Below are 22877 nucleotides of genomic sequence, written 5' to 3' on the forward strand. Positions count from 1 at the left end.
ATTATTACGGGGCATTTTTTGGAAAGTACTAACGCCTACTCCACTGTAGCTCAATTTGCATTGACCACTTAAACTTTCAACTGACTCTTTGGTTTAAGCCACCTAACAGCAATTTTTTCAACTGATGAATTGAGGCTTCTGTGATCCATATTATTTATAAGTAGAACTTCGACGTAAATCACATAAAGAGAGACATTTGTCGACGCGTTTCGAACCAACCAGTGTGGCTCATCGTCAGGACAAGTTGAAGAAACAGATCCAACTATGCATGCTAAATAGTTGGATCTGTTTCTTCAACTTGTCCTGATGATGAGCCACACTGGTTGGTTCGAAACGCGTCGACAAATGTCTCTCTTTATGTGATTTACGTCGAAGTTCTACTTATAAATTTGTTCAACTGTTGAATGTTTCTATGCAATATGAAAGCAAGTCACATCACTAACTCCGACCTCTAGAATTTTGGTGTTTGGAATTGATTTGCAGTAGTCCCAACCATATTGTAACCACCAGCCTCATGTATGCACCTATCTACCACCAACACTCGTCATACATCGCTTCAAACCCCTTCGCACAAGAATTTGAGAGAAGAGTTCGAAGAAGAGGCCACATGTGGTATCCTGTTAATTTATGGTATGTTCTATGCTTATAATAGTTTACTTATCTTTCTTATTATTATCCACAGATTAGCAATCACATGTACATAAAGTAAAGTGCAGATAGAACATTAAACGATCGACAGAAAACAAGCCAAGACAAGAGACACAAGATGTGGCGGCTAGCCAGGGACAAACCCCAATGTGGGGAAACCCTTTGATCAAATCTTCCTTTATCTTCAATAATCCAACAGAGAGAAATAGTACATAAATCAGATTTACATTAGCAGAAACAAACCCTAGTTCAGTCCCAAACTAGGGCAAACAATATCTCGCAAACTGACCATCGGATCGGCTTGATTCCACCACCAAAAAATGCGGCCTTCAAAGGAGATCCAGATGGCCCTACAACGCAGTTCTGAGGAGGGAATCTTCTGTTAAACTCTGGTCAAACATAGGTTCTACAGTTGCTATCCTAAAATTGCGTCCTTCATTCCACATGTGTGAGAGAGAGTCTCTTTTCTATGCAGTAGAGAAGAGACTCTTTTATGCGCAAGAGAGAGAGAGAGATGTGATGAGATGAGTGAGTCCAAATGAGGAAAAAAACATCCTGTATTTATACACAACTGTTGATGTTTGAATAGATGTGACTGTTGGGCTTCTGAGCCTACATGAGTTGTAGGTCGGCTTGATAATTATTCCATAATCAAAATAAATTCATATCTCCATAAATACTTATCGGAATCGGATTATCTTTAGATCAATCCTACACCTCTCAACGAGAGGAATCTAATAAAAATATCATCAACCATGAATAAGATGACCCACATGGAGTTTGGCCCTAGTTGCCAATTTTAACACTCCCTCTCAACTAGGGATAACTCTATCTGCAATTTGTCTATCGGTTGCTACTATTCATCCATCAAATGCACTGCCTGTACAGCTTGACCCCTGTTCAGCTCTGCTCTATCCTGCCTGCACTGCTCTATTCTGTTTTTCCCTGTTCTGATCTACTCTGCTCTACTCTGTTCTGTTCTGCTCTGCTCTACTTTGTCTGAATTATGAAGAGGAAGAAATGATCGAGGATGTATCATACTGACTCAAAGTCAGTGTCATAGTATGTACCATTGGTCCCATACCAGTCTCAACCAACCCGAAGTCAGCATCATAGTGGGTACAACTCCTACCATTGGTCCTAGACCAGTATCATCCTCCACTGACTCAAAGTCAGTCTCAGAGTGCATACCACTAGTCCTAGACCAGTCTCAACCGACCTGAAGTCAGCGTCATAGTATGTACCACTCCTACCACTGGTCCCAGACCTAAAGTCAGTCTCAAGGTATGTACCACTAGTCCCAAACCAATCTCAACCAACCCGAAGTCAGCATCATAGTGGGTATAACTCCTACCACTGGTCCTAGACCAGCCTCATTGATCCCAGATCAATGAAGATCATCCTAGCATAGGGAGTACAGTAGATACAATGATGTGTCCATCAGTACTACTATGGTCCCTATCCTCATTTCCCTGCTCATTGATCAGATGAGAGGTACTTCCCATGAGTCCCAGACTGCATGGGTAGGATGCCTTAACAGGAGAACTTAATCAATCCTGTCCTCACAAGAGAACTAATCATCCTGCTACATAGTCGTCATGAAGAACACATCATCCAGGCCTCACAAGAGAACTAATCATCCTACTACATAGTCGCCACGGGGTGTACATGTATACCACCAAGGGATGGTGAATCACCCTGTGATCATATGTTGCTCCAAGAAGTACCCCGCACCCCCCATGGAGCTCCCAGAGCTCAATGCATCATACAGGACCCTCATCGAAGGGTCTTTCAACGACACCAAGTCGTTCTCGGAAAGTCAAAATTTGACCTTTCCTAGGGGTTTGTCAGAATGTCGGCGACCTGTTCACCTCTATCGATATGTTGGAGCCTTATAGCTCCCCGCTGCACCATATATCGAATATAGTGATACCTGATATCGATATGCTTGGAGCGATCATGAAATACAGGATTCTCTGATAAATGAATCCCACTTTGGTTGTCACATAAGATCACGGTGGTATCTAATGTAAATCCAAACAGCTCATTGAAGAGCTTTCACAACCAGACTGCCTCACAGGAGGCCATGCTAGCAGCAATATACTCTGCTTCGGCGGTGCTCAAAGCCACCGACTTCTACTTCCTGCTCATCCAGGATATCGAAGCAGATCCCAAGGAGAAACAACACCCGGAAGTGCTCTTACAGTCCTCCACATTGCCTGCCCAATCAACATCAGTGTATCCAAGTAGTCTCACATCTCCGGCAGTGTATCTTAACCCATATGTAATTGTGCCATGAAGATATATTAACAGATTCTTGGCACCAATCCAATGTATGTGGTGAGGTTCAACCATATGTTGACTCAACGTGTTGACTGCAAAGCATATATCTGGATGGGAGTTCACTAAGAACATTAATGCTCCGACGAGTTGCTTATATTCGGTAGCGTTTCGTAAAACTGGTCCAGTAGCACTACCGCTTAACTTCTTGAAGTCAAGCTCCATCGGGATAGTTACAGGCTTGTTGTCTACCATACCAAATCTTTCCAATATCTTCACCACATATTTTCCTTGAGATAGGAAAATTTCCCTTAGCTTCTGCCAGACTTCAAGTCCTAGGAAATAGTGCATCAGTCCTAGATCCTTCATTTCAAATTCAAAAGCTAACTCCTTCTTACATTTGTGAATAAGAGGGTCTGTGCCTGTTAGGAAGAGGTCATCCACATACATCACCAGTATGAGAGGTTTGTCATCTTCAACCTTAAAGTAAAGGTTAGGATCAACTTCACTCCTAGTGAATCCCAGCTTCATCAAGTAGCTATCGATCCTCTCATACCATGCTCGAGGTGCTTGCTTCAGCCCATAGAGAGCTTTCTTCAACCTGCATACATGGGATTTTTTATCATAAATCTCAAATCCTTCAGGTTTCTCCACGTATACCTCTTCTTTTATCGAACCATGCAAGAACGCGGTCTTGACATCCATCTGATGTAGGTTCCATCCTTATGAAGCCGCAAGGGCTATGATCGAGTGGATGGTTGTATATCTGGCAACAGGTGAAAATATCTCATCATAGTCTATACCTTCCTTCTGGGAGAAACCACGAGCAACAAAACAAGCCTTATACTTTTCTGTACTTCCATCTGCTGCATGTTTTATCTTGTAAAGCCATTTAGAGGTGACAATTGTCTTGTCCTGGGGTCTGGGAACTACTTCCCAGACATCATTCTTCATAATAGACTCATATTCTTCGGTCATAGCATCCTTCCATACTTGATGCTTGACGGCATCTGAGAATGATGAAGGCTCATTTTGTATGATCATGCTCATGATGGTCAGGTATCCCTGATACTTGTTAGGTTTCTTACTTTCACGGAAGGTTCCTCAGGGTGCAGCATGTCCTCCAGCATCATCAAGTAGCCCCCTAAGCCATGAAGGCCTCTTCCTAGAAGAGGATGGCTCATGTGGAAGAGGATCAATCGGATCCATGGGTTCTTACACATCAGGAATTCTTTTGGCTCCCTGGTGTTGGCTTCTTGAGAGCTCCACAAAGTCAGAAGATTGTCCACCTTGCTGAGAGCCATATCTTTGTCAAAGGTGACATCATGACTAATCACAACTTCCCTTTGACTAGCTACATAGATTCTATAGCCCTTAGTATTTTCTCCATAGCCCACAAAGGTTCCTTTCTTTCTAGATGCACCCAATTTATTCCTTTTCTCTTTCGGCACATGAAAATATACAGGGCTTCCAAAAATTATAAAATGAGATACGTCAGGTTTCTTATCAGTGAACATTTAGTCCTGGAACCCAATGCTTGATGAGGGCATCGGTTTTGTACATATACAGCGGTGTTTGAAGCCTCGACCCATAGAAACTTCGAAAGTCTTTGATCATGGAGCATGGCACAAACATCTTCCACAATCGTACAATTCTTCCTTTCCGCCACACCATTCTGTTCAGGAGTATATGGTTTAGTAGTCTCCCTCTTGATGCCAGCCTCTTTACAAAAGTCATGGAACTTGTTAGATTCATATTCAGTCCCATTATCAGTCCTTAAGATTTTGATCTTGTTTTCAGTTTGATTCTCGATCAAGGCTTTGAAGTGTCGAAACCAAGAGAACACTTCATCCTTCTTTTTCAAGAAGTATATCCATGTCTTTCGAGAATAGTCATCTGTAAAAGTAAGGTAATATGAATATCCTCCCAAGGAGTTCACAAGCATTATACCAGATATGTCTGAGTGAACCAGTTGTAATATATCTGAGGTCTTGCTTTGGCTTGAGGGGAATGGTCCCCTTTTGAGCTTTCCTTCAGCACATCCCAAACATACACCTTCTTTCTCTACTCGGAATTTGGGCATCCATGTTACCATTTGTCTTACATTCGGTAGAGCTTTGTAATGAAGGTGGGCAAACCTCTGATTCCAAAGTTCAAACTGAAGAGGTGTGTCACAAGACATGACACCCAGCAGACTTCCACCGACCTGATATAATGAATCAACTCGAAACCCAAGAGTGAAGGCATCTTTAACATTATTTTTCCATATACGTACCTTGCCATTGCTGAAGGTTCCCTTGTAGCCTTTGTCTTCCATTGCCGAAATGGACACCAGGTTCTTTTTGAGGCCAGGTACATATAATACATCCTGTAAGTAGATTGTATTACCTTGATTCAATTTGAGAGAGACATTGCCTACACCTTTCATGGGATATTTCATATTATCTCCAAGGACAATTTCCATGTTAGTTTCTTTCTCTATCAGATTATGGAGAACTTCTTTGTAACTAGTGAAGTGCCTTGAGGCACCACTATCAATGAGCCAAATTCCCATTGAGTCCAAAGGAGTAGAGGTAGATAGAGCAGTTGGTAGATAATATTCATAATGGATTATAGATTTCTGTGGTTAGGTTTTTTAGAATCTGAACTCGGATATTCCACAGCAAAGATAATATTCATTCGGACAAAGCAAAGATAATATTCATCCTGCTTATTTTCAACAATGTTGGATTCATACTTGGAATTACTAGCCTTCTTGAATGGTTGTCCTCTTCCTTGTTTCCCAGCACTCCTTTTACCTTTGCTATTGAATTTTCCATTCCTTTGATTTCCATGAGAGGGATTTTTATCACCGTCCCGGTGTGAGTCCTTTCTATCAGGGCACTCCCTTGCATAGTGACCTGCTTTATCGCAAATGTAACATCGTCCTTTTCTTCCACCCTTAGGTCCAACCTTTCTTTTTGATTTAGACCTGGAAGTATTTCTTTTCTTAGCATGAGAAGAAAAAGTAGTAGGAGGACCTTTAGGCATGGGCATTTCTTGCTCTTCTACCCTTGTTTCTTCTTGGATGCATCTAGCCATTAATTCCTCGAAACCAGGAATTACATTATTGTTCAGAAGAGTAGTCCTGAACACGTACCATTCGGATGGTAATCCTCCAAGAGTCATGAGTGTCATTTCCCTATCAGTAATAGTCTCCCCAATAGATAGGAGATTGTTCCTGATCTCGGTGATTCTTAAGAAGTATGCTTGCATACTCTCATCTTTACCCTTCTTAATTCCTTCAGCTTATTTCTAAGAAACAAAACTTGATTTGCATCATTAACTTTAAATAAACTCACCAGTGTATCATATATTTCCTTGGAGGTGTTCAAATCAGAGATGTAGGCTACCAAGCGCTTGTCAATAGAGTCCCGGATGATCTTCTTTGCTTTGACTTCTCCGGTTTTCCATTTGTTCCTGGCAGCAGTGGATGCATTTGATGGAGGCTCAACAATATTGCCTCTCACATGGTCCAACACTCCTTGATATTCTAAGGTTAGATCGATAGACATCTTCCATCCGTGATAGTCAGCTTTCTCACTGAGCTTGTCCTTGGCAGGAAAGAGTGATGAGGACCCCATAGTTCTTTTAGGATATCCTTTCCAATCTTCTCTTCGGTGATTGTTCTTGCTCTTGCTCAGGCTTTGTCTTCACCTCAGCTCTGATACCATGTTAATTTATGGTATGCTCTATGCTTATAACAATTTACTTATCATTCTTATTATTATCCACAGATTAGCAATCACATGTACATAAAGTAAAGTGCAGATAAAACATTAAACGATCGACAGAAAACAAGACAAGATAAGAGACACAAGATGTGGCAGCTAGCCAGGGACAAACCCCAATGTGGGGAAACCCTTTGATAAAATCTTCCTTTATCTTCAATAATCTAGCAGAGAGAAATAGTACATAAATCAGATTTACATTAGCAGCAGCAAACCCTAGATCAGTCCCAAACTAGGGCAAACAATATCTCGCAAACCGACCATCGGATCGGCTTGATTCCACCACCAAAAAATGTGGCCTTCAGAGGAGATCCAGATGGACCTACAACAAAGTTCTGAGGAGGGAGTCTTCTGGTCAACGCTAGTCAAACTTAGGTTCTGCAGTTGCTGTCCTAAAACTACGTCCTTCCTTCCACATGTGTGAGAGAGAGTCTCTTTTCTGCGCAGTAGAGAAGAGTCTCTTTTCTGCAAAGGAGAGAGAGAGAGATGTGATGAGATGAGTGAGTCCAAATGAGGAAAATACATCCTGTATTTATACACAACTGTTGATGTTTGAATAGATGCGACTGTTGGGCTTCTGATCCTACATGAGTTGTAGGTCGGCTTGATAATTATTCCATAATAAATTCACATCTCCATATATACTTATCGGAATCGGATGATCTTTAGATCAATCCTACACCTCTCGACGAGAGGAATCTAATAAAAATATTATCAGCCATGAATAAGATGACCCACATGGAGTTTGGCCCTAGTTTCCAATTTTAACATATCCAAAGTTTAACCATGGGTGCCCTAGACCACGGTTTCCCCCACAAAAGAGGGAATGCCTTATTCCACTAGTATTCACCAGCTTGATATCGAGACTGGAAGGGTCGTAACATAATGGAAATTCTAGAAAGATGGAACCCCTATTACAATGAGGGATGTCACCAACAATAGCAAGAGTTCCCAACTAGATGCCTTTGAGTCCACCTTCTTAGGTCGTGATGACAACAGGATCTGCAAGGGGACATGAGAGTTAGGCATGGTAATGTTCAGGATACCGTCGGCCCTATGTTGAATTAGGAGGGTGAACATAAGTTCTCCAGAGGAACAAATTTCCAGTGCTTTGTCTCAACTGGTGATGGGCGTGTGGTGGTCAGTTTTGGTGATGGGAAGATCTGCCTCTATTGAAAGACTTCCGTGAGAATGGCCAAAACAAGGATGGGAATGTGAAGATGAGTTTTAGTGGTAGGATGGGGAATAATATTGCAACTCCAAGGATACTCAAGCTAACTTCGGTCCATTCACATCTTGAAGGAAAGAAGAACAAATTCCACGGTGGCTAGTTCTCTTGGGTAAGTACCATAGTCCTATCTGCTTAGCATTTTAGGTTTCAACTATTTATTATATTATATTTTATTTTTCGCTTTGTTTGGTTTTTCTCATATGCTTCCTACTACACTCCAGTTTAAGCTGGGCAGTCGGACCTCTACTAGTGATTCTTTCCCTTTACCATGGATGATAGGAGAGAAATGTTTCCTAGTTCTGTGATGTTGTTCCCCAAGATCATATAGCTGGGTCCACCCAGCCCCAGTTCATCCCTTGAGGATATCTTCTGTCAAAACATCAGCCATTTCACAGTGATTGATAATAACGATCCCATACCTATGTCTCCTCCCTCTTCCTCAGTCATCGGGACCTGCGGGACCCTCTCCTATGCGGCCACAATATCCTCAGTCTCTGGTTATCTTATTGTATTGTGGCATCTATACTATCTTTTTGCTTGACAGTTAGTTAATTGTTCCTAAAACTCTGTTTTATTTTCCTTTTGCTTCTCACTTTGAGTATTGATCTAGAAGTAGCATTCCCATATCCCATTTACATGGGATTATACATGTTGGACCCATTGACCTACTTTGGTGATTGTTCGTTGGATTTGATAAAATTATTTTATCTTATTACCTTTGTGCCACAAGTGTACCATTTCACAAGCTACGCATACTAAGTTGTAATGTGGCTAGCTGACAACATGTTGAGGAGGGTCTCTTTGTTTAAGAAACTATGGTTGGGGGAATATATATTCATCCAAAGCACCTTGCTCTTATCCAATCTAAGATCATTACAATGCAGTGTAGATAACATTCAATACCAATGTCACTTGTGATTTCCACCTGGTTTCAACTGCTTGCAATATCCTCTTTATGTGGTTGAGACGGCTCATGCAATACCAATGTCACTTATGATTTACACCTGGTTTCAACTGTTTGCAATATCCTCTTTGTGTGTCTAAGACGGCTCATGCAATATGAATGTCACTTGTGATTTGCACCTAGTTTCAACTGCTTGCAATATCTTCTTTGTGTGGCTGAGACGACTCATGTAGGGGAAATGTGTCTCTAGGGGATTTGAATCTTGGTTTGGTTTATGAAACACCTCTACTTTTCCATCTAACCACAAACCTCTATTAATAATTTCAAATGGTTTTGTAAATTTCCATCAAACTAAGCCCCTGTTAGTGATTTCAAATGGTTTTATTCTGGTAATGTTTTTCAAATGGTTATAGTTATGAAATTCATATAGTTTTTTGTATAACTGGGAACATTTTAGCCTAGAGGAATAATATGATTTAAGGAAGTGTTATATATATATATATATATATATATCCCTTTTAAGCTTGAATATTTTAAACGATAAGAGCTTTATATCTGTTATTTATCCCTCTAAGTGCTTGAATGCATCCAGGGCAAGATGGATCTATGATGTTCTTATAAAGGACCCTTTTCAACATTTTTCCTATCAATTTAGACATATTGAAAAACTAGTGTTCCACTACGATACATTGCCCATATTTTCGCTACATTGGCGGTGGGGTGCTTGGGAAAATGCTTCTCTAGTATGGGGGACGTGTTTTCCCTTTTTCCCCAATAGGGAGGTGTCTAGGCAAAATTACCAGCTAAAGAGCATTGTGTTTTATCTTTTTGATATAAGTGGGACTGGAAACCCATACAAACAAGTCATTTTTCTTATGTTGGGGAATCACATGCACTTGAGATGATTATTTTGATTCATTTGACTTTTGTTGTGGGCATGAGATAGTGAGAAGTGGACAATGCAACTTTTTCAATGAGTCGCATGTCTTTTCAAAAGTACAATCTATCACAAATGCAACATGCATTTATAGGTGTGTCTTCCATTGATTTCAAAATATTTCTCAGTTGCTTTGTTTGATTTCACATGCTTTTTCCGTTCTTTGTATACCAAGGAACCTTTTGTCTTCATTGCAAATTATATTGATGCAAGCAAGTGTGTTCCTTATTGGATCCATTGGAAAAAGGCATAGAGACTATTTTTTTGTTATGTGTGTGCATTGACGTGTTTAACCACTTCAAATTTTTTTTCTTGATGCTACAGTGTCAATTGACCGATAGTTTAGTTGGGTACAGGATGTAGTAGAACTAGATTCATTATTAAAAGGATGTCTAGAAGGCACATCTGACATCGAAATGTCAGTTTTTCTTTCCGATATTACTTGGAGTATTCCTTGTATGTTGTCATTGTGGATGATATTATCGAAACCACTAATGTGCAAAAGTGCATGGTAATGTGCATGTGATGTTGACATTGGTAGATGCAAAAGGTACATGATTTTGGATGAAATGTTTGATGAATATAATCTCAAAGAAATATCCCGTGTTTCTGCATTCCAGATGGATATGTTAACATTAAGTATTTCACATATCCATTCAGTTGCAAAACATTTTCCTTCTATATGTTGTTAGAAATTAATTCACGAAGCAATGAAACACATAAAATATCGCGGAAACAAAAATACGAAAACACATCAAACAAGAGACACAGATATACGTGGTTCACCTAATTTGGGCTACACCCACAAAGAAATAGTCAGTCCTTACTTTTATATTATCCATCAAAACGAAGAGATAAAACCTACAATAGATTCGTTGTAATTTCCTCTTCGTTCTCACACATAACCTCCTCTCTCTCTATCGCTCAGAATAATAATACACAACCATAATACAATTCCATCATATAAACTTAGGGTCATCGTTTAGGGAAAAAAAACCATAAATTAACATAACTTCTATCATCATATCATCCGCCTAATGAACGACCCAGACTGATTACAAAATTACAATATTTTACAAGGAAATTTTTCATCTATTTTGTCGTCCCACGCCCCATGCCCCCCTACCCAAACCACCCTAACAACTATCATATGGGTGGCATTGTCACCCCATTTAGGAACTGGGGTCCAATGTGGTTGAGACCTCTAAATCAATAAGATAATCATGCTCTACACCTAACAATCTCCCACTTGGAGACTGATTATATAAACTACATCATTGCTTTACTTGTTGGACAATGACTCCACTTGGACCTAGATGTTTCTCATCTTTACCATCATATTTAAAGACCAATTGAAACTGAGAAAAATCTCAGTTTATCCTTGGTTACAACTTTTGTTAACATATCTGCAAGATTATGGCTAGTGTTATGAACCAGCTCATAAAAAGATAGATCAACGACTTCAAAATCAGCCTCTTCGAGGGGAAAACATCCTTTACATTACACAAATGAACAATTCTTGGATGATACAAATGAAAAAACCTCCTTTCTGTATATAGGAGTCTAAGGGGTCACAATATAATCAAAGCCGACATAACAATAATAATATAAGGGCACAACAATAACAATAGTGGGCTTCTATGGGGCACAATAATAACAATATGGGGACAATAAGGGCACAACAATAACAATAAGGGATACAATGCCAATAATAATGGGAGAATCACTAGTATTATAGGGACCTAACAGCTAGTGTGTATCTTTTCCAGCTTCAACTATCCATCTTCCAAGACTGACCATAAGAAATGGTACTTGAGATGTATATGTTTAGTCTTGGAATGAAATGTTGAGTTCTTTGCAAGATGAATGACACTTTGGCTGTCACTGTATTACCTGCCCATCTCCTACTTCTTGCCTAATTCATCAATTAACATTTTTAACCAAATCATTTCTTTACTAAGCTATATAGCAACAACATACTTTGCTTTCATTTTTGGAAGTGCAACAAAGTTTTGCAATTATGAAACCTAACTGATAGTTGTTACACCTATAATAAACACATACTTTGTGGTGCTCTTCATGTTATCTTTATCACCTGCCATATCTGCATCAATATATCCCTGTAGAGCAATGTTTGAACCATCAAATCATAATTCTTTATTTGTGGTACCTCTCAAATACTCGAGAATCCACTTCACTGCCATCTAATGCTCTTTTCCTGTATTATTCATATACTTTCTTACAACTCACATTGCATGTTAAATATAAGGCCTTGTGTAGACCATTACATACATTAAGCTTCCAACTACTGATGCATATGGAACTTTACACATATAATCCGTCTCTTCTTCAGTCTTGGGACACATCTCCTTACTTAGTTTGAAATGGCTAAACAAAGGTGGATTAACTGGTTTTGCATTCTGAATATTAAATCTTTCCAACACCTTTTATATGTACTCACTCTGAGACAATGTTAATTTGTGATTTTTCTTGTCTCTAGTTTTTCTCATACCAAGATTTTCTTTGCAACACCCAAATCCTTCATTTCAAATGAATTTGCCAATTTTCTTTTGAGCAAATTTATTTCCCACATGTTATACCCTACAAGAAGCATGCCATCTACATACAATAGAAATATAATACAGCTTTCGTCATTTTTCCTTTTAAGATAAACACAATGGTCAAAGTGACATCTCGTATAACCTTGTTCAGACATACACCTATCAAATTTTAGATACCACTGCCTTGGAGTTTGTTTAAATCCATACAAGCTCTTCTTCAACTTGCACACTAATTTCTCTTTCCCTTTGACCTCATAGCCTTGTGGTTGTTGCATATATATTTCTTCCTCCAAATCCCCATGGAGAAAGGTTGTCTTTACATCTAACTTCTCAAGATGCAAATCTTCTACTGCCACTAGACTTAAAATAGTTCTGATTGAAGTTATTTTAATAACAGGAGAAAAAATTTCATCAAAGTCTATGCCTTTATTTTGTGCAAACCCCTTCACCACAAGTCTAACCTTATCCCTGTGTTTTCCTCCATCTTCTTCCTTCAACTTGTAAACTCATTTATTCTGCAATGTTGTTTCACTTACAGGAAACTTGACTAAGACCCAAGTCGGGTTATGCATCAAGGAGTCCATCTCTTCTTCCATGGTTTGCTCCCACTTCTTCCCCATTTCTACCTGCATTGCTTCTTCATATCTTTATATTTCACCAGGATCAATAAGAAATACATAATAGAATGAATGAAGGAGAGTATCGTTTAGGTGGTCTACTTATCCTGGTAGATCTTCTAACACCACTTTCAGGTGTTTGAGGTTCTTGTTGTTGCTTTGGTTGTTGTTGTTGTTATGGTTTTCGATAATTATAATTTTCAGACACCTTTACTTTTTACGTGATCTCATCAAGCACCGTGTATTCTTTGTTTTCCTTTTCCCGTTCCTTTTCCTACATTTGATCCTTATACAAAAAAATTTCATTGAATATGAAATCTCTTCTCCTAATGATCTTTTGATTTTCATAATCATATAAGCGATAACCAAAATCATTAACACCATATCTAATAAAGGTATATTTCTTTGATTTTGCCTCAAGTTTTATTTTATTTTCTTTGTTAATGTGGACAAGGGCTTCACAACTGAAAGTCTTTAAAAATGAGTAGCTTACATTTTAACCTGTCCATACTTCCTCTTGAATACCACCATCCAAGGAACTTGAAGGCCCTTTGTTTATTAGATAAACAACAATATCTACAACATCTGCCCAAAATTGTAAGGGCAATCCTGCATGTAATCTCATGCACCTTGCATGCTCAATGATTGTCCTATTCATCCTTTCTGACATACCATTTCCTTGTGGTGTTCGTGGAACCATATTCTCTTTGTGAATTCCATGTTATAAACAATAGTTATCAAATTCTTTGTTGCAGTATTCACCTCCATTGTTTGATCTGAGACACTTCAACTTTTTTCCTGTCTCATGCTCAACCAAATCTTTCCATTTCTTGAAAGTACCAAATACATCAGATTTATTTCGAATACAATAAATCTAAGTTTTCCTAGTTGCATCATTAATAAAAGTAACACAATAGCGAGAGCCACTGAGAGATGATACCTGAGCTGGTCCCCATACATATGTATGCACAAGCTCTAATTTTCACTCTTATTTTTTTCCCAACCCTGATAAATCTTACTCTCTTCTGCTTTCCATAAACACAATTCTCACAGAAATCCAAATCAACATGCTTCAATCTTAGCAACAAATTTCTTGAGTGAAGCATTTGCATCCCTTTCTCATTCATGTGACCAAGCTTATAATGCCACAATGTCGTATTTGCTCCTGTGGAGGTTAATGCATTAATATAATTAGAAATACCATTACATAAATACAACATACCAAAATTTTCTCCTTTTTCTATTACCAGGGCTCCTTTAGTGACCTTCCAGGTTTTGCCTGTAAAACTAGTTACACAACCTTCACCCCCTAACTACCCTGTTGAAATTATATATATATATATATATATATTTGGAACATGCCTTACCTCCTTCAATAATCATTGGTTTCCATTTTGTTGCTTTATAAACACCTTACTCATTCCAACGATTTTATAGGGTTTATCATCACCCAAACGAACTTGTCCAAAATCTCCTTGAACATAGTCATGAAAATGTTTCCGATCAAGTGTGGCATGGAATGAGGCCCCCAAATCTACCACCCAACATCAATAATATTCTCTAATGAAATAATCAAAACATCTTGCAACACATCACCTGTCACATTCACTTTATGATTGTTCTCTCGCTGTCCATCTCCTTCTTTTCCCTTCTGAGATTTGTAGTCTTTCTTTAGGTCTCTTTTCTTCCTACATTTCCAGCACACTATCTCCGATCTGGATTTGGATCTACCTTTTCTTGACACACTACGATTTCTTGGCCTCCTTCCTCTTTCCATTTTTCTTTCCCTAGTCTCTGTAATCAAAGCATCACCTGATGTCTCACCAGAGCTTTTCTGTTGCATTGCCTCACTAAGGATGAAACTAACAACATCATCTAACTTTAAAGTACTAGATCTAGAGACAAAGTTACTAATAGCCATACTTAACTCATTCAAACTTTTTGGCAATAAGCATGTAAATAACAAAACCCCAATTTCATCATCAAAATTTACCCCTACATAACTTAACTGACTGATAACCATGTTAAATTCATTTAAATGATCAACGACAAATCCACCTTATGACATCTTCATATTAAATAGACACTTCATAAAAAATACCTTATTTGAGACCGAGATCATATCATTTGGCCAATACCATCATTAAATTTAGTTTGAGTTTTATTCCTCTTTTATTATTCGTGTAACATTTTTATTATTGAATGTAGAAAAAGAAAGAAAGAAAGAAATTATTTTAATGTCCACAAGCTTAAAGATAGCCTATGGGAGAGATTGCTTCTTCATCTGCTTGATGTATTCGACCCTTTTTCTGTGAACAATAAATGTGAACAATAAAATCGAAACTACCATGAAAGATATTTTAAAAATGTTTCTATGATTATAACTTTTTATATTCAAAAGAAGTTTTTATATTTAATGTCGTTTCCAGATTACAATAAAATGTGTTATGCTCTTGTTTTATTTATGTTGTTGTGGTCATGTATATACAACAAGAGCTTTATATTTATGTTAAATGAATAAACCAGTTAAATAATTTTTAATTTCAAATTTGGGAGAAAAAAGTTTTTCAAAATAATATTGAAAGAAATATGTCGATAGATATAAAATAGTTATTTTAAATTTTTCTCAAATGAATATATTAATGAATATTTTTAATAAACATTCCACAGGTAAAGGGTGGAAAAGCCTATGCTTAACCTTTGATATAATTAGTACACATCCATCTTAACCTTAGTTGCCTGTTACTGCTACCCTTTTACCCTTTCTTCTAAAGGATGGTTAATTAAAATCGGGGAAATGATAAGCAATATAGTTGTTGTTTTTGAATGCGTTAAAATCCTGTAGGTAAATGTGACTTAATTATTATTTTTCTTAAATAAGAATGAGTGAGTTTTTCTGATGGTTTATAGGAAATATTTCAATTTAATTTTTTTTTAAACGTTTAATAAGATTTTCATAATTTTAATTAATTGTTTAATTATCTATTTTTATAAGTTTGTTAAGATTGTGTTTTCATCATGTCAAACTTTTTATTTTGATTGGGAAATAGTACACGATTTAAACCCAAGATTTCCAGTTGAGTAAAGCTTCATTTCCACAACCATTACCAATTGAATTACACCAAGCGAACAATTGTTCATAAATATTAGTATTAGGTGGATGATAAAAATTTAATCTCCATGGAATATTTTAGAATATGTATAGTAGTATACAAATAAAAGATTTATCTCAAAGTAATTAAATATTCATAATAGTGTACAAATAAAAAGTTGAGGTTTACCAACAAAGGAGTTATGCTCTTTTAAATTGATTAATTAAAAAACATGTCATATAAACAATGTCATATGAAGTAATGATTTTTTGGGCATGTGGTATTGATAAGCCATGCTATTGTAGCAAAGCCTATTTACATGTTAAGAATCTCCAATAAAATGGAATTAAATCTCCATGGATATATATATTACTTTTATTATGTATTTATTTATTTATTTTTACTTGGAATGAAAGCACGGGAAGGCTTGGAGTACTTCTTCACATTTAGTGGATGGTAAACCCAGTAAACCTTTGGCCTTGATTATGGGACCTGGCCCCAAGGGAATCAATAACAACTAGCAAAAATATCAAAACAATATCACATAACCTCAAATTTGGCTCTAGACCACTTGAGCTAACTCTTGGGGCTTTTAAAAATTTTGGGCATTAGGTAACCTCAAGGAAGAAAATTAGCTTCTCTTTTAGCTCTAGGGCAAGAGAGAGATTGTTGGTACTAGTTATTCTGTTTGAGAGCATCAACATGTCAACTTGCAAGACTTAAATTGGGTGGGGATGATAACAACTATTCCATCCAACCACCCAAACAAAACTCAGATAATTCTTTTTTATTATTATATAATAATAATAAATTTAAAATAAAAATATAATTTAATTATTTTTTATAAATTGAATAACATTAAATTCTAAATATGTTTATTATAAATTATTATTAACCCATTTTCAAATAAATACTAAGACCACCAAAGTCTTCGATAAAATCAAATCAAACAATAAATATCTTGATTTCCTCTTCCCGAGAACTCTTTAAAAATTCCTTTTCAAAAGAACGAGAAATCGTTTTCAAAAGAACGAGAATTTGATTCTCTGGCTTCTTCATCAAAAGCGGCGGCCCCTTCACAGAGAGAGGAACTACCTTCTTGTATCATCAAGTCATCGCCTATTAATACAACTCCAACATTATCTGAGCCCAAATTTAGGGCAATGTGTACTGTACCATCTACAAATTCCACTAATTCCCCTAGTGAACATCTATTCACTTGGACATTGCTAATGATGGAACAGGTTTGAAACAATTTTGTTCCTACATAATGTTCCGAATAGACAACATGGATTTTGGAAATGTAACAATTGAAGGTGAAGAGCACCAAGTGGAGAGCACTGCGGGCCGACGTATCAGAACTAAGCGCTTGCTTTTTTTCGTCCAATAGCAGAAAGACCTGAAGCTACAACAATTAAAGGGTAGATGCATGAAGGCTACGTGCATAGTAAGAGTTTGTAGTTTTGTTTTTTTTAGCCTCAGATGTGTCACCCTCTCAGAAACGGAGGAGCTTCAAGACGAAAGGCTATGTGCACAGACATGGTTAATGCTTGGTTTGTAGGCTTAGACGTGTTATCCTCTCAGAAAATGTGTTTTGTCCAAGGAAACGCGGGGTGTGCAAGTTTCGGACATTCCCTTTCTCGCCATTTTTCACTGACGCTGTGAATTTCAGTCAGCTCGAATTCTCGACTTATCTTTTGTCTTTCCTGCTTAGCCAACTTTCCTTTGTCTTGAGTCTGTAGTTTTCTCCCGGAATCTTTGGCCCGTTTTGTTGCATGTCCCTTGCTTAGTTTTTGTCCTATCTCATCCTTTAGCAAAGTGCTCTGGGAGAAATTCAACATTTTGGGTGGCGAGGCCTATAGTTTTCTTTTTGAGCGACAGTGAATGGCCAGATAGTGCAGAAACTTTATGTTTTTGCGGAGTATCGCTCGGCTCAGGCTTCCTGCTCGGTTTGGTGGTGCTCTTCACTCAGACAATCGCTCGCTGCTTTACAGGTCAGTGTTTTTTACCATAATATATCATAAAAGGATAGACTTTTTGTCTGTATGGAAGCTGTAAATTTAGGGAAAAAAAAAGGGATTTTTAGACTTCATATGAGTTATGAACTCTGAACTACTGTTTCAATTTTCTGTCTGAATTCCGTTTCTGCTAGAAGTCTGAATTTACCTTCCCTAGGCCTATTATTTTCCTAGTTTTATGCTCAAATCCTTATGTTAAGGTCTATAAATTTGGTCTGGTCATGGTTCTCCATTGATAGATTAAAGAATTGTTTTGGAATATACAAACCCTGTCAAGACATCCGTTTCAAATTTGGTTCATGGTGGTGTGTTTTTGAGATATATTGCTGTTGCACTGGATGCTCTGAGGTTTCGTTCTGAAACTTTCAAAAATCAAGGATAAGCCTGTTTTCTCCTGCCTCCTGGTTATTCTGGCCAGGCTTCATCTTTCCGAGAACCGGAAAATTTTTCGGTTTATTTTCCTTTCTTCCCTGAATCTGTCTCGGGCAGAGAGTTTCAGCCTCAAATCTTTTGGAGGAAAGAATTGGTACCTTTTGGGTTAATGTCTGACATCTTGGGTTGATAGAAGCCGCCGTTTTTTAAATCTTCCAGCCTTTCCGTTGCTTAGTATGTCATGTAATCATCACCTTTCCTTAAATTCAGAAGATAGCTGGACTTTTGGGAATTTATTATCTTCTGGGAAATCGAAAATTCTAATTCCCGAGACTTCCTGTTGTCAGTCATCCAGTCAGCATAGTCCTTGCTTTCTGGTTTGGGCATTTACTCTCTGGGTATTTTAATCCGAAAGGGACAAGTGTACATTCATTGCATGATTTATATCCCGATCTGGAAGATCCTAATAAGGACTCTCTTAGTATAACCTTTAGGACAGAAGGGGATTTTGAAATGATGGATCCCGCGTCAGATGCATCGGTCACAGAGGCAATGATCCTAGCTGCCATTCAAGCCGAAAACCGTCATAGTGTTGCCATGTTGTCAAACGACTGGAAAGACACGTTGGATGATGTGGTTGTACATCCGTCCTTACCTTCTAAGGACGTGGATAGTGGTGGCCTATCAAAGGCTGGAAATTTTAGAAAAGGAAAACAAAAGGTTGTTCAGCAAAAAGACTTTCAGCAAAAGAAATATGACGATTTCGAGGCCTCAAACTACTATAATAAGAATACAAAACCTGTTAAAACCGCCCCTCCTCCAGCAGCGATCAAGCTAGATAGTATCCACCTGTCTGATCGCATAGAAAGTTTGTAGGATTTAGCCCTCGTGGGCCGATGGCACTTTCCAGAAATGGACGACTCAGAGATGAGGAAGTGGATAGAATTTAAATGGAAACCTCTGATCGGCTATTCCCCCATTATAGTGAAATTGATGAAAGAATGGTATTGTTTCCATTTTTTGAGTGCAAGCGACCTGGCAGCTATCCAAAACCGTCCATGGGTACAGGGAAGGAGTTTTCTAGCACTTTATAAGTGGTATATTGGCTACAACCCGCTAAAGAACACCCCCTCTAATAACTTAATTTGGGTCAAACTTCCTGGTCTACCACTGGAGCTGTGGTCAAAGGAGACCTTAACAGAAATAGGGAATGCAATAGGAAAATGTGTTTATGTCGATCCCAGATGTTTAGGGGAAAAAGACAAACGTGTAGCCTGGGTACTCATAGAGAAAGCCTACAGAGGAGGATTTCCTGACAATATAGAGATATCTTGGAGAGACTTAAAAATTAACCAGAGACTGGACTTCTGGGGAGTCCCATTTAGATGCTCAGCATGCCATAGGATGGGGCACCTAATCAAAAACTGCCCTCGGCGCCCTGCTTTTTTGAATAATCTACATCATGGAAAATCCAAGTTTGGATTAAATAATCATAGGAAAGAGATTCCATCCCCTGCAATAAGCTTATCTTCATCAGAATATAGTGATCTACAAGGAGCTATTAATCCAGAAGAAAACCTTTGTATAATTTTTCCGTCTACACACCCTCAAAGTCAGAGCATCATCCCGGAAATTGCAGAAAAGTCAGAAACCCCATCTAATAAAATCACTGACTATCTCCCTTCCATGCCTCCCCTGGAACCTGCTATTGATAAAGAAGTCCCCTCCCCCCCTCCGGTTCCTCAGCCATCCAAAGTTGCAAACCTGGACCCTCATATCACCTTTATTCCTTCTTCCTCATCGTCTCCAAGAAAGGAAAGATACCTATCTGAAAAAGGAAAGGAACCTATGGTCTCGCCAACACCGCTAAATTCCCCTGTTTCATCCCCATCAAATTCAATTGGCAGCGATCTGGACTATCTCTTAAGTAAAAAATCGCTTGAATTTGAACCCTTAACCATTCATAAGCCTGGAAAACCATCCTCTCCTCATATAAGTCCAAATTCTGCAAAAAACATTACAATGAGAAGGAAAAACAATAGGGGAAGTAGACATTTCAGGGGAAGAGAAGATGTAGCTGGCAGAGCAGTCCGGAATCTTTCCCTCGTTGATGTACCCATAATTGATATGTCACAAGAAGGGCCTCTTAGAGCAAGCAGGGCCGAAAAGACAACTAAATGACTTTCATTATATCCTTGAACGTAAGGGGTCTGGGGGCAGGCCGAAAATTTTTGGAATTAAAGAATTTTTTCTATTCAGAACAACCAAAAATAATTTTTATCCAAGAAACCATGCATAACTCTCATGTATCTATATCCTATTTCAGGAAAATGTTTCCCTCTTGGCATATGTCTGCTTTGAATGCAAATGGCCTTTCAGGGGGCCTGGTGGTCTTATGGAATCTGGATTGGGTCAGAGCAAAGGTGTACAGATGTTTTGCGGGCATTCTTATATCGGCTTCAATTAGAGGGAAAGAATGCCCAATCAACATTCTAAACATTTATGCTCCTTACAAAAATAGAATACCATTTTGGGAAAAACTTTTTGCATCAGAAATCTTAGAAATTGAGTTTCTAATGATTGCAGGAGATCTAAATGCTACTTTAAATGCTGATGAATCTTGGGGAATCAGCAGGAAGAAAGATCCTCTAGCAGACCGTATAAGATTTGAATTATTACACAGAAATCTTGTTGACATTAGACCGTCCAAAATGCTCCCGACATGGGATAATGGAAGGAGTGATGGGGCATATATAGCAAAAAGACTTGACAGGCTCATTCTACATGTCAGCATAATAGATAAACTGGGCATGCCCTTCTCAACAATTGGAAATGTGTTTATCTCAGACCACAGGCCGATTCTATTAAGCTGGAGAGAAAAGGCATTCAGAAGGGGGTACTCTTTCAAATTTAATAGGTCTTGGCTAGAAGAAGCAGATTTCAATGATTTTGTGAAAGGAACTTGGAAAGAACTAGCTGCAACTGGTAATAGACCCTCGTTTTTGACCTTCAGGGAAAAACTTTGTCATATGCAAAAGATTGTCAAAGACTGGCAGATCAAAAAGAGGATTCAAAATAGAATAAAGCTTACGGAGATTCAAAGGAAGTTGAACAGCTGTTCTATGGAAATGGCTTCACATTCACTTCCTTTCAATACAAGATGTCGCATGAGTGAGCTTAAAAGACAAAAACAAAAAATCCTGGAGCAGGAAGAAGCTTTTTGGAGACTAAAGAGCAGGGCTATCTGGTTAGAGGAAGGGGATAGGAACACAAAATTTTTCCATAGGTTTGCAAGCTCAAGGCGTGAAAAAAACTCAATTTGGAAAATCAGTGATGGAAAAGGGGGTTATCTATACTCTCAACAAGACATTTCAGATGAGGCTGTGAAATACTTTCAAAATCATTATAGGAGATCAGAGGATTGCAGAATCTAGGACATCTTATGGGGCATCGACTTATTTCCAAAAATGTTTGATGATGAAAAAAATAAGCTCCTCTTTCAGCCAATCATGGAGGAAGAACTGCTACAAACAATGAGATATTTCAAGAGGGATAAATCTCCAGGCCCAGATGGCTGGACCATTGAGTTCTTCATCCACTTTTTTGATTTCATAAAACACGATTTGCTAAGGATGGTAGAAGGTGCCAGAATATCAGGAAGTATTCACCAGAATATCTCCTCAACTCTAATTGCCCTCATCCCAAAAAAAGGGGAAGCAGAATCTTTTCAAGATTTCAGGCCGATATCCCTCTGTAACATTTCTTTCAAAATCATCTCGAAAATTATTGCTGAAAGAATCAAGGTGACTTTATCAAATTTTCTAACAAAGGATCAACATGGATTTTTAAAAGGAAGAAATATCTTGGACGCTGTTGCAAACACACAAGAAAGCTTATTTTCCATGCAGTCTAAAAAAAGTGAAGCAGTTATCCTCAAAATTGATCTTCGAAAGGCATATGATTGCCTGGATTGGGGCTTCATCAAATGCTTACTTGCAAAGATTGGTCTCAATGCAAAAATAATAGAGTGGATCATGGCATGTGTTGAGAGGGTGAACTATGCAGTCATTATAAATGGGATACCATCCTCTTATTTTCCAGCTGAAAGGGGACTGCGTCAAGGATGCCCACTTTCCCCTCTATTGTTTATATTGGCAATGAATACTCTTAGTCTCCATATAAACAGGGCAGTTAGTGAAAAAAGGTGCCAACCTCTGAGGATCTGCAGAAGCAATTATATCTCACACAACCTTTTCGTGGATGATATACTCATTTTTGCAATGTTATGCAGATTCACCTGGACATGCTTATATGACATTTTAAGACGTTTTCAAAAGGCCACAGGTATGCAAATTAATGAACATAAGTCAGTCTTTCTCCATAATGATGTCTGCATGGATTTAGTAGATTGGTTATCCTCTCTCTTTGGAATAGAGGTGCGCTCCAT

The 22877-nt window shown here is 38.1% G+C and overlaps 1 protein-coding gene across 1 annotated transcript; it reads left to right on the top strand.

Moving 5' to 3' along the window:
* Positions 1–20778: 20778 nt before the first annotated feature.
* LOC149173888 (uncharacterized) lies at positions 20779–21864 on the top strand. The gene has a single exon (XM_089426862.1). The coding sequence runs from the start codon at positions 20779–20781 to the stop codon at positions 21862–21864; it is 1086 nt and encodes a 361-aa protein (XP_089282988.1).
* Positions 21865–22877: the final 1013 nt, after the last annotated feature.

This window comes from Pinus tabuliformis, chromosome 4_2, assembly GCF_031772625.1.
Source record: "Pinus tabuliformis cultivar Carrire ecotype Pingquan chromosome 4_2, CPIR1, whole genome shotgun sequence".
In the NCBI taxonomy this organism is placed as follows: Eukaryota; Viridiplantae; Streptophyta; class Pinopsida; order Pinales; family Pinaceae; genus Pinus; species Pinus tabuliformis.